Genomic DNA, 12,730 nt, shown 5'->3' on the forward strand with positions numbered 1-12,730 from the left:
GGGGAGCCCTTTGAGATCCTGGTCATTTGGCACATTCATTTTTTGGTAAATATATTATTACAGTCGACTCCCGTTAATTCGAAATTCAAGGGACTTTTAAAATATTTCGAATTATCGAGAGTTCGAAATATTAAATGGTTCGAATTTTTGAGTGAAAATAAAGTTTTTATTTAACTGCTAATGTTTTACGTATTTATAATGTCAATTAATTAATCTTTGAAAAGAACTTAATTCGAAATTCAAGGGACTTAAAATATTTCGAATTATCGAGAGTTCGAAATATTAAATGGTTCGAATTTTTGAGTGAAAATAAATAAAACTTTGAATTATCAAGTTTTTATTTAACTGCTAATGTTTTACATGTTTATAATGTCAATTAATTAATCTTTGAAAAGAACTTATAAATAAGTGTTTGTTTTGGAGTACATTGCTGGTGCTAAGACTTATCAATACTTTTTTCAAGTACAAAAAGTGCCTGATATGCTGTTTCATCAGTTTCGTTTTGTAGGCAAAAGCTTTCTTCCAAAGGTTCTGATATGTCGTCTTCGCCTTCATCGTTGCTCGTTTCATTTGTATCGGTCAGAGATAAAATTTCGCCATCGGTTAGTGATCCTGAGACAGCAACATCATCATCCACTTCAACATACTCAGAAAAACTCACACCGCTGAAGTTAACTACTGGTACAATAGTCTTCAATATCCATAATTATTTGCGAATTGTCCTGATATTCTTTTACAAACCGCAATTTTTTAAAGCAGTTGAGAATCGTTTGGGGGTGTTACAGCTCTCCATGTCTTGTCAATCAGTAAAATCGCGAGATTCCAAAATGATCTTAACTATTTCTTTGCGGTACAACGTCTTAAAATTATGGATGATCCCTTGGTCCAATGGTTGCGTCAAAATGTGCCCATGTTTTATGTGTACACGCAACCACGCACGGTAAAGGTATTTTCAGGGGATTCCCAAAGTTCAAAGTTTTTACTAACACACCAAGAGACTTTGCAAATTCGAATTATCAAGGGTTTGACCATATCAGTTTGAATACCGAGTGTATAAAAATAAAAATGTATAGACAAAATTCGAAATATCAAGAGATTTTGTAGGGGACTCGTGTTAACTTCGAATTACAGAGAGGTTCGAATTATCGCAGGTTTGAATTAACAAGAGTCGACTGTATATACATATAATTTTTTTTTTGATAATAGTATAGAAAATATTGAAGTATTTAAGAAAAGTCACTTTTCGTGACGTTGCTTTTTGTATGGGAGACATACAGTGTGTGCAGTATATAGAACGGCACATTCAAAAAAAAAGTTCTGTAGCTTCATGGGTCCAGGAGAAATTCGCGTCGATTAAGACATCCTCCTCTCGTCGTACTGACGAAGAAAATATACATACACACTAGACTCCCGTTATACCGACTCCGCTTATAACGTTCGTCCAATTATAACGACGAAAACTCGATGACTTGGTTGGTACCAACTTATACGAAAGGGCTCATTGCGACTATACATATGTACATCCACAATTCAACCGATTACTGCAGTAAAATAATGATCAAAAAATTTAGAAATGTATTCATTTATCAGTATGAGCTACTCTTTCTTAAGTGATATTAAAAACGGAAACTATATTTTTCTGTTGGTTTGGGTAAGAGCTCTTAAAAAAACAGCTACCGATTTCGAAGAAAGAATTTTAAATATTTGTTCTTATTAACAATGGTGTGGCGATTTGTGGGCAACCTTCCGAGAACAACATTGTTCAGTATTGGTCAAGACAGTGACGATAACGTCAAAGATCAAAAGGAAGATACTTAGCACCTTGTGCTTTCGTAATGAAGAAGATGTCTTAGCACCTAGTGCTTTCGAGTCAATTAAGGCTGCAGAAATTCTGAGTAGATTTGCCTATTCAAATTTTAATGAATCTGTAAGGAACTTAACGCACAGCATTTCATATCTCGTTTCATACTATGTATGTATGTACATATGTGAAACTGTTTTTATAAGTCAAAAATTTTAATTAAATTTTATGGTTTTGATTAAAAAGTTTTAATGTGGTTAAAGCGTCTTCCGGATACAACGACGTAAAATCGTTGGTCGCTTGAGAGTCGCTATAACTGGATTCTACTGTACTTTATACACTTCTCTCCAAAATTAATATACCTTCTTTGCAAGGGTATAATAAGTTATCGATCGCATGCGATAACATGTCACCTACATGCGATACATCTATCAACATTTGACTAAAGCAGATATTAAATAGTGCCGGACATTACATAAAGTAGCGTTGCCGGATGACATAATTAACAGTTACAGTTGAATATCAAATACGCAGGGGCTTTTCCAAAAGTAGTCCATGGAAAACTATAAAAACTATGATTTAAAATATAATTTACAAATATATTATTTATATCTGCCTAAGCTAAGTATTCCTTGATTTTGTAAAAGAAAAGTAAATTTTTCTTACAGTTGCCTGAGATTTCAGTGTAGTTAGAAATGTATTTATTTTGGCGGGTACATTAGAAACCCATCAAGTTGAAATTGTATGGACAAATGTAAGCGGGTTTTGTTGTGTACACTTTCTGGCGGGAAACAGCTATATTGCAAATATTTTATTAATTTTACAAAAGTTTTTCTGTTTTGTTTACCATAAAATTTATGTACAAAATTTATTTTTGTGTGTTAAGCGCGTTTTGTGCCCGAAAAACTTAAGTAAACATTTACCTTTCAAACTTTTACTTCGGATTGTACAGCTACAATTATTTCTATCTTCTGGCAATACCAAACTCATGGTTATTTAATAGCAAATTTATCGATAACATTGAAACATTCTAACAGAGCACTAGCAGCACTCTGTAGTTAGCAGGAATTGATGAATATCAACTCTGAATCGTTGTAAAAGAGCAAGAAAAAAGCAAAAACGAAAGCAAAAAATTAACTATTTCTTTAGTGTGTGCATACATAATTGAACTAGGTAAGCAACCTTAAAAATAATTATTTACTTGTATTACCTTTTTTTTTTTTGTTTTACTGATGTCCTAGCAAGAAGGAGGCAAGCTAAGCAATTGTGTTTGGGCATGTGTATTTAAAAAAATGTATGTACATAAATATGCACATCTATGTATGTATGTGTACCCAGCGGGAAAAATTCCTTTGTGATCTCGCCCCTTTTCACATGGCAGACATTTTATGATACTCAAGTTCAGTAGAACATATGTGTGTATGTATGCATATGGGCATATCTATGTTTCCAGTAGTAAAGAAAGAAGTATCATTATAAAATAATCAGAAAATGTTGTCGCTTTGTATTAAACCCTTAAGAGCCACAGAAAATTGGCCTTAAATCATAAATTCGTCAAGGACTTCATGAAATATCTTCTCATTGATGTGATATTAAACAAATCCTAATAACTAGTGTTTTCAACGATGAACATAATACGTATTTTATAGTATAAAAGCAGACAGTGCAACGTAAACGTGTCTAGAAGACTTTGAAGTTTCTTGACAGCCGCCCAAGGTAATAACATATTCATTTAGTACAATTTTTTTCGTCCAATGGCTCTATAACAAGAAATATGTTTGATTTCTGCAGACACCTTAACATTAACACCGCTGCCGGTCTTCCCTTTTCATGTTGTTAGAAAAATTCCCTTATGATCTTGACGTCGTTGATTGGCGCAGATGCTGTGTGCAACGGATTCATTTTTGGTGCGCTTGCAATGGGGCACGAGGTCCACATTCATTTAGGGATGGGTCATTCTTTGTGTGAAATTTGTGCATAACTGAAAAATAATTTCTCGATCCAGTGAAGTTTAATTATAATCTTTAAAAAGAATGCTCTAAAATTGTTTCTCAAGAAGAAAACCAATTTTTTTAATCTTCACATCGAATCACTTAATACTGCATACTCAATCACTGTGAATCAGTGATATTCGACTCATCTCTACAAGCCAACTTCAAGTAGAAGGAAAAAATAGTGGCTTAAATTGCAAGGTGTAAGCGATATTATTTGCTACGCTGCTGTGTATCTTTGCTGGTGCTTCTTCCTCCGTCCGTTACTTCTGTCTCTTGTCATTTCTCTCCCATGGCTCTCGCTCTCGGCACCTCAATCCATGTTTCTATGTGTTTGTGAGTTTTTGCTGCTGTTGTTAATACCCATTTTGTCTTCTCTTCGTATTCTGCTTTGCACCGTTGTAGCCTCCGCCTCTGCCTTTTCCTGTCAAGCTGATCTGTCAATGTGTTTTTTTTTTTTTTTTTGTGGTTTCCTTATTTTTTTTTTTTAACTTTTAAAATTTGTGTTTTGCTTTTTTCGTTATGGTTGTGTAATTTACCATACGTTTAAACTCGGATTAATATGAATCATAATTTTGTAACTTCTCTTAGATCGTTTGCTTGAACAGATTTATTGCAACACATTTTTTTTTTATGAATTGGTGGGAAATTTAATAAAAAAAAAGGAACGTCTTTTATTAATCCTTTGAAGCAAACGATTATTTAAGAGAGTATCTAAATTATGAATTGAATTCTCCTTTAAACTGTTGAACTTGATTCTTATGTCAGTTTAAAAAGTCTGATTTTCTTAACTTTTATAGAAGAGCAGCAACCTCATCAGTCAGCTGGTAAGAGTGCGCTCCAATTTTTGGATGAATTATAAGTATTATGGAAAAAGGATGTTCAGCTGCTAACAGTAAATCCGTGGCAAGTGCATCTTCAGCTACCGTCGCTACCGCCACAAACTTTATATCTGGCCAAACCGATTTTAAGGCAGGTCTTCATCATCTTCCAACAACTAGCCAAGGACACATTGGTGAAGCAGTAACTGAAGCGAAAACAGAAGCACTTGCACCTATGTCAAAACTGGGGGATGATGTCGATGAAGTGCATGGCTTTGCCGTAGTACTCGATGATGAGTCAAGTACATCTGCGGTGTTAGAGACCTTTGATATAAGTTCTTCCAACTCGCTGCCCACCAACACGGAAGCCATGCATTCTGTAGGTGTGGTGGTGGCTGTGGACGATGGCTCCTCCACAGATACCCTTAATGTAGGGCATGGGCATGATCATCCCTCTGAACATAGTCAAGTATTTTTTAATAATAATGATCACGGAGAGAAACAGGACCCTATAGTCTGCATAATCAATGACGATGACGATGACGAAGCGGGAGTATTGATCGAGGAGGAGGACGACGACGATGAGGATGGAAATGATATTGTGGATGCTGCCATTGATTGTTCGGACACATCACAATTGCCTCTGCCCGATGGCACCATCATTGCAGCCGATGGATCCAAGATCTTTTTGGAGACCCCTGTCATTGAGGATATGCAACAGCACACTGGTGAAGCCGTTACTGTTGCAACAGTATCGGATCTTGGTGAGAAGCCCGGAAAACCCAAGCGACTCAGTGATGAGTTTATGTTTGCTGAAGATCAATTGGATGATCAGGCATCGGTTGTAGCACCTACCGAAATAAAGTCAAAACCAGAAAACGCATGTCAAATTCAGGACACGGAACCCAGGGATATCGAAAGGGAGGAAGGGAATGTCGCGTCGACGTCCCAACACGACAAATTGATGTCTGTGCGTCTGAAGCAGATGAGCCTAACAGCTAATGCTTCTAGTTCTTCCCCCAATTCCTTACCAATAGCTGCGATACCAGCTCAGGCGGATATTGAATCGATGGATTTAATTGAGCGACGCGATTTTGAAACTGAACAGCGACTTACTGGGGGCATTGTACTGCGCACTAGTTCAATAGTCAGCAAAAACAAACTGAATCTAAGTCTGATAAATTCTTTGGGGAGTGGACCAACAGCAGGAGTCAGTAGCAGCACCGACGATTGGCCCAGTAGCAGCACAGGACGAGCCATTTCCTCAGACAGCAAGGTAAGTTTTTAGCTAATATTAAAGAGAAAGCACAATTTACCATTTTTAATTTTCTAGTGCACTTACAAAGACCTATCGACCACACCAACGAGCAGCCGCAAGTACACAAACAGTCGTTTGAGTAAGTCGACTGCTAAACTCAACTTGGGGTCCTCTTTGGAATCTGAATCCTTGCCGGCGGCAACATTCGCCGTTGCCTCCTCTAATGCTATGTCGACATCGGCGACGTCATCAGACGCAGCCACATCCTGCCCAGAAGTTTCCCGGACAGATGTTTTCACGAATACCAACTCAAATGATAACGCATGTTTGACAAGAAGCTTAGCTCCTACTTTGAGCTGCCATCAGGAGGACAAAAATCTTGAGCCAACGGGCTCACATTCCATTTCCTATAGCTCTGTTGGTTCCCAGACCACTCAGGAAGGCGGATGCAGCCGCAGCAGTGTCTTAAATTCTTCTCAAAATGCTTCTTTAGATGATGCACAACCATCGACATCGTCATCCGTTACATCTTCTTCAGCTCGTTGCCATTATGCAGCTGCCACAAAAACGCTGCGCCAAGTTAACGCCAGCGCGCAGACTCAGGAACGTTTTCTTTCCCGAGCCAATAATTCAGCAGCTAGCGGAGGAGGAGGAGGAGAACCATTATCAACTCAAGCGCCACTTCCGCGACGAAGACGTAATGAGGTTATTGTCCTAGATGTGGTATTGGAGGAGGAAGCCACTAACGGACATCGCAGTGGTGAAAGCGAACTCGTTGATCCTGGCAATTTTAGTGGAACGGAAGAGCCTTGGGTCAATTGTGATGAGGAAAACAATTGTTCAGATCTAGAGGAAATTTGCACTTGCCAAAATGGAAACGGAGCCAGTCTCAGCAGTAGCAGTACCAGCCTTAGTGAGGTCATAGACATGGATGCTATGCAAAACGACGAGCAAATAGCTTTGCTGTCAACAGCGACCTCTGTCAAGGCTAATGCAGCCACAGCTAACAGTCATCTGCCCAATTCTAGCTCGACGATCTCTCAGCAACGCAAACGCAAATATAACGAAGGACGTCTGCTAGATGGTTGCGATTATTCCATGGTTGTTTCTGCCGACACTGGGACAAGTGTTCTTGGCAGTGGAATTGGGGATAATTGTCGCAAAAGAATAGCATACGACTTTGCTTCGACACCGCGAAGCTCTGGACCTACAGCGATGATGTCTATGACACCCACCTCTCAGTTAGCCCACTCATCGCCTTTGGGACGCAGAACTCCACGTTCTGGACTTGTTTCCACACGTGACAACCCACCACCGGAACTTCAGCACTGGCTGGCTCAGTTCCAGCGCTGGTCACATGCGGAACGTTTACTAGCCGTTGACCGTTTGATCGACAATTGCGATCCCTCACAAGTGCGTCACATGATGAAGGTCATTGAGCCGCAGTTCCAGCGAGACTTTATATCCTTATTACCTCGGGAGTTGGCCCTGTTTGTGCTTTCGTACTTGGAGCCAAAGGATTTACTACGTGCCGCCCAAACTTGTCGCAGCTGGCAGTTTCTTTGCGACGACAATCTTCTGTGGAAGGAAAAGTGTAGAAAAGCACAGATTCTCACAGAGTCCCGCAGCGATCGGCCAAAACGAGGCCGAGATGGAAATATGCCACCCATATCGTCTCCTTGGAAAGCAGCTTATATGCGCCAGCATATTATTGAAATGAACTGGCGTTCCCGTCCCGTGCGAAAGCCGAAAGTGCTAAAGGGTCACGACGATCATGTCATAACATGCCTTCAGTTCTCCGGTAATCGCATCGTATCTGGTTCTGATGACAACACGCTTAAAGTTTGGTCTGCAGTCAATGGAAAGGTTAGCAATTTCAATCAGCTTCCGCAAACGGCAACAATTAGCTAATCGGATTATCCTTCTTCTATTCTTAGTGCCTACGCACCTTAGTTGGTCATACTGGCGGAGTGTGGTCCTCACAGATGTCCGGAAACATTATTATCTCTGGCAGTACGGATCGTACTTTAAAAGTTTGGGATATGGAAAGCGGTGTCTGCGTTCATACACTTCAGGGACATACGTCCACAGTTCGCTGCATGCATTTGCATGGAAGCAAGTAAGTTTAAATGGCTTGAATACTCTCCGAAAACTTACAGAACTACAATTCCTCTGCCAAATAGGGTGGTTAGTGGATCACGTGATGCGACTTTACGGGTCTGGGACATTGAACAGGGGTCCTGCTTGCACGTCCTTGTTGGACATTTAGCCGCTGTGCGCTGTGTACAATATGATGGTAAGCTTATTGTATCCGGAGCATACGACTATATGGTCAAGATCTGGCACCCAGAGCGCCAGGAGTGTCTTCACACACTCCAGGGACACACAAATCGCGTTTATTCGCTTCAGGTATGGATAAAATTAATAACAGGTGTAAATTTTTCAATGCATAAAAAGTTTCTAGTTTGATGGGTGTTTTTAAGTATCCGAAAACTTGGATTTTCTCTTATTAAAAGTTAATATTTTAGTAAAATTAAATTTTTAAAAACACTTATCAAATTAAAAACATTTATTATCATAGATTGTGTAATACATATATACCTAATAATGTCTAACCTAACAATGTCGACAAATTAATTGTTGTGATTTCGTACAGTTCGATGGCTCACATGTTGTTTCGGGATCGCTGGATACTTCGATACGAGTGTGGGATGTCGAGTCAGGCAATTGCAAGCACACTCTAATGGGTCATCAAAGTCTTACCTCTGGCATGGAGTTGCGGCAAAATATCCTTGTTTCGGGCAATGCCGACTCAACTGTTAAGGTGTGGGATATCACAACTGGACAGTGCCTGCAGACACTATCTGGTAAGGATTAGCAACTAATATGGACTAATATACACTATACGAATGAACTCCTTAAAATGTAGCTAGTTTATCGATTTTACTGGAACTGTTGCGTTCACAATCAATTACCAAAATTTATTTATCTTTTTCTTTCAGGCCCCAACAAGCATCAGTCCGCAGTTACCTGTTTGCAATTTAATTCGAGATTTGTAGTAACTAGTTCCGATGACGGCACCGTCAAGTTATGGGACGTGAAGACCGGTGACTTTATACGTAACTTAGTCGCCCTTGATTCGGGAGGTTCCGGCGGCGTTGTGTGGCGTATCAGGTAAGTTGTTATTAAATGTTCGGGAGGCTTGTGAAATTAATTCTAACTCTTTTACACTTCTTTCAGGGCAAATGATACAAAGCTTATTTGTGCCGTTGGCTCACGTAATGGAACAGAAGAAACTAAACTAATGGTTCTAGATTTTGATGTGGAGGGCGCATGTGTTAAGTGCTCATAGGAGCAGGATAAGCCGCAATTCCAGTTTGGCTACACACGACTTTGCTATCCTCCAAGATTTACAAGACCTCTAAGTGAGATTCCATTTCAAATTAATTCAAATAGAGATCACAAACTTACATCCGGGATCGTTCGGAACGAAAGTTGCTTGCCTTGCCAAGAAAATGCAGCTACTCAGTCACACATTTACAAAAACATGAAAAAAAACACATCAAAACAGGCGAAGAAAAGGGGGTTGGGCATAGTTTGGGGGTGGCTATGAGTGTGCTTTATTATTATTTTCTTCAGTTAACGTTGCTTCATAGCCAAAATTTAATGTCGTTCATAGAATAATTTTGCTTCTTTAATTCTTATGATTGATAATTACATTCGAAATCGATTGAATAAGCCATAAATAGGCATAGTAATAATATAATAATATTATATCAAAACCTATTTTTTTAATTCTGAATCAACTGTTAAAGAGTCCGTCGAAAATGCTGACCCAGAAAGAGAGAGAGAGAGAAGAGAGTTGGAAAAACGTTAATGGAAAAACAGCTTTATAATGATTAAATTTAAATGTGTTTAACTGAATAATTGAACATGTAATGCTAGTTGCGCATTTTTTTTAAAAATTTTTTTTTTTTGCACTTGAATATTGCTTTCCCATTTACGTTTATTGTTTACATTAGTGTTTTTGTTCAAATTGTTTTGTTTATTAATGTACTATATGCAGTATATGAGTTCGTTGTATACTCTGGATTTTGATTTAATGTGTTACCGAAATGTTTGCTTCCACCTAAAAAGACTCAAAATCTGAAAGAGAGGAAAATAATTGAAAATTCCCGATCATGGCCAGAAACCTGCCGCAGTCGTCGCAGTGTTAAAGGACGACTCGTAGCAAGGAGTTCAGCTCACACCCACCCACGGGCACACTCAACATAAAACACATGCACACACATACAATGCATTAAGCAAACATATATTTTAATTATAGACTGATTTATTAGTAATTGAAATTAATCTACAAATATATATGTGTAATGGTACCGTATGTATTTCAATAAATTTTATTGGTTTAAGCATATATTTAAATAAACGCAGGAGTAATAAATAGTTAATAATAACCATCTGGTCCTCTTGATAATATTTGTTTTTATTATCCTCATAAACGAAGAATGTTAGAAATTTATTTTTCTTGTTTCAAGATATTAATTGAATTCCGACAACGATGAGCCAACAGAATAGGAAAACCTTGGAGGATCCGTTGGATGTCACATCATTACTAAGCTCACAAATGGCGTTTAGGTTGGGTTCATTCATTCGTTGCAGAACAGGTAGGCTGAACACATGATCGTGTCCCGTTATATGCCTTGTTGTAGTTGAGGTGCGTGGTCCCGTTTATCAAAGCGTTCTCTCTCTTCTGTAAATATATGCTATTGGACAATGTTGGATCCCATCAAACTGTCCATAGAAAGCTCTGTGAACTGTTGGTAAAAATAGACTTTAAATCTCAATGATCTATAATAGTTGTTATATTTGATTTGGCAAGCGTAACAGTGGGCATAAGGCTTTGCATTTATGTCATAAGGTTTCGTACAGGTGTGGGGTATCAATAATTTCACCCCTTTTAGACTTAAATATTTTTTTAAAGTTATTTGTAAGTAAACTAATTTGTCTTTGAGTTTCTTGCTCTGCTTCGGTACAGGCTAGTATTTTAAAAATCTAGCCATCTCTACCAATGTATGTACTGTGGAAACGTCGCACTCTATGCAATGGAGGTGCGTTAACTATGGACATATACATACATATGTACATATGCATCCTCATATGTACATACATACATACATATGTCAAATTGTTTTTTTAACATTGAAGTATTCATTCGCTCTGAATTGGTCGATGCTATGTTTGCACAATAAATTGTCTTTTGGAAAAATATTAACTGCAACGTAGGAGTGGTAATATCTGTTATCGTTAGGGATATTAATGGATATACAACGGCGATTTTGATGAATTTGTCCACATAGGTCAGGAATAGCTTGTTGTGTTGGGGCGGATGTGCAATCAAAGTGAGCAATGAGTTCGTCGAAATTATGCATAGTGTTATGCAATGTAAGCATAAAAGCTGATATGACTCCATGGGTGAATGTCTCCAGACACATATGTATGTATGTATGTGTGTATGCTTCGTGGTTACCATTTAAATTTGGTACCGATTTTGCAACGTTTAGTATATTTTCGCATCTAATGCTGAGGTCAATATGTACACTTAGGAGTTGAGAAAGGGCAGGTATAGCACAATTAAAAGGGATACAGTGAGAGCTTGAACGCTTTCGAAAGAGTTGAAAACATTTATGTAAGAATATTATTGCCATGGGTATATAAACTTCGGCATGGCCGATGTTATCTTTTTTAATATTTTATTTAAAAATAACTTCAAATAATTTGAGTATTTATTACTATTAAATTCTGCAACTAAATGCACAGAGAAACAAAAAAAGAGAAGAATATGTTAAAACAAACCAGAGGCCCGGGGCTAACTTCGACCGCGTCAAAGTTTGTATACCCTTGCAACTTTTTGGTAACGCTTTCCTTACCTATTATCCATCAATGTGGAAGAACGTTTTATCTAAAAAGGAGGAAATAACGAAGATATTGATCAAAGTCACTGTTTTCCACCGATCGTTCCTATGGGAGCTATATGATATAGTCACCCGATCTTTATCAAATTCGGCACAATCATTAACAGATATATTAAATTAAGAAATGTTTAATTTGAAAGCAATCGCGTTAAAAGTAACGAAGTTATTTACAAAAGTCACTGTTTTCGACCGATCGTTTCTATGCGAGCTATATGTATGATATAGTCACCCGATCTTGATCAAATTTGGCACAGTAGTTTATAGGCGTAATAAACTCTCTAATATTTTACAATAATAGCACAGAAAATAACGAAGTTATTTAGAAAAGTCACTGTTCGTGACTTTGGGGCTTGTATGGGAGCTATGTATATGATATAGTGGTCCGATCCGGCTGAATCCGAGGTACACAACCCCTGCAGTATATATGTACAAGCCTACGTGCAAAATTTCAGCTCTGTAGCTCTTACGGTCGAGGAGGAGTTTGCGTTGATCCAGACGGACGGACATGGCTATTTGAACCCGTCTCGTCGTGCTGATCAAGAAAATATATACTTTGTATCGTCGGAGATGCTTCGTTCTATGCGTTGCACACTTCTGACCAAAATTAATATACCCTTTTTGCAAGGGTATAAAAAATGCAGGTTTGAACTTTGCTTTGTCTTTTGTTGCCTTGTCTCTTTCTTTCTTGTGGTTAATTTACAAAGCGTGCCTGTTTTTTTTCAAACGAAAACAAAAAATTATGATTGCTGACCCCTGGTTAGGAAACATATAAACATACATACATTTGTACATGCATACACACATACATACGTGTATGATTAATCAGATATATATGTACATATGTATGTACATATGTATATTCTTGCAAGGGGAAAGGGGGAAGA

General features: G+C 38.1%; 1 protein-coding gene across 2 annotated transcripts; it reads left to right on the plus strand.

The window, feature by feature from the left end:
• The first annotated feature begins 2,821 nt into the window (after nucleotides 1-2,821).
• Nucleotides 2,822-10,348, plus strand: ago (archipelago). Of its 2 annotated transcripts, none has more exons than XM_068302408.1 (8): nucleotides 2,822-2,974; nucleotides 4,593-5,889; nucleotides 5,947-7,737; nucleotides 7,809-7,990; nucleotides 8,055-8,280; nucleotides 8,528-8,738; nucleotides 8,874-9,045; nucleotides 9,112-10,348. In XM_068302408.1, exons 2-8 carry the CDS (start codon nucleotides 4,660-4,662, stop codon nucleotides 9,221-9,223), a joined length of 3,924 nt encoding a protein of 1,307 aa, XP_068158509.1. In that variant the 5' UTR covers nucleotides 2,822-2,974; nucleotides 4,593-4,659; the 3' UTR covers nucleotides 9,224-10,348. The 2 variants fall into 2 exon arrangements, with proteins under 2 accessions (XP_068158509.1, XP_068158510.1); XM_068302409.1 differs by having other exon boundaries at nucleotides 2,864-2,974; nucleotides 4,570-5,889.
• Nucleotides 10,349-12,730: the final 2,382 nt, after the last annotated feature.

This window comes from Drosophila tropicalis, unplaced genomic scaffold (assembly GCF_018151085.1).
Source record: "Drosophila tropicalis isolate 14030-0801.00 unplaced genomic scaffold, ASM1815108v1 contig_993, whole genome shotgun sequence".
Lineage (NCBI taxonomy): Eukaryota > Metazoa > Arthropoda > Insecta > Diptera > Drosophilidae > Drosophila > Drosophila tropicalis.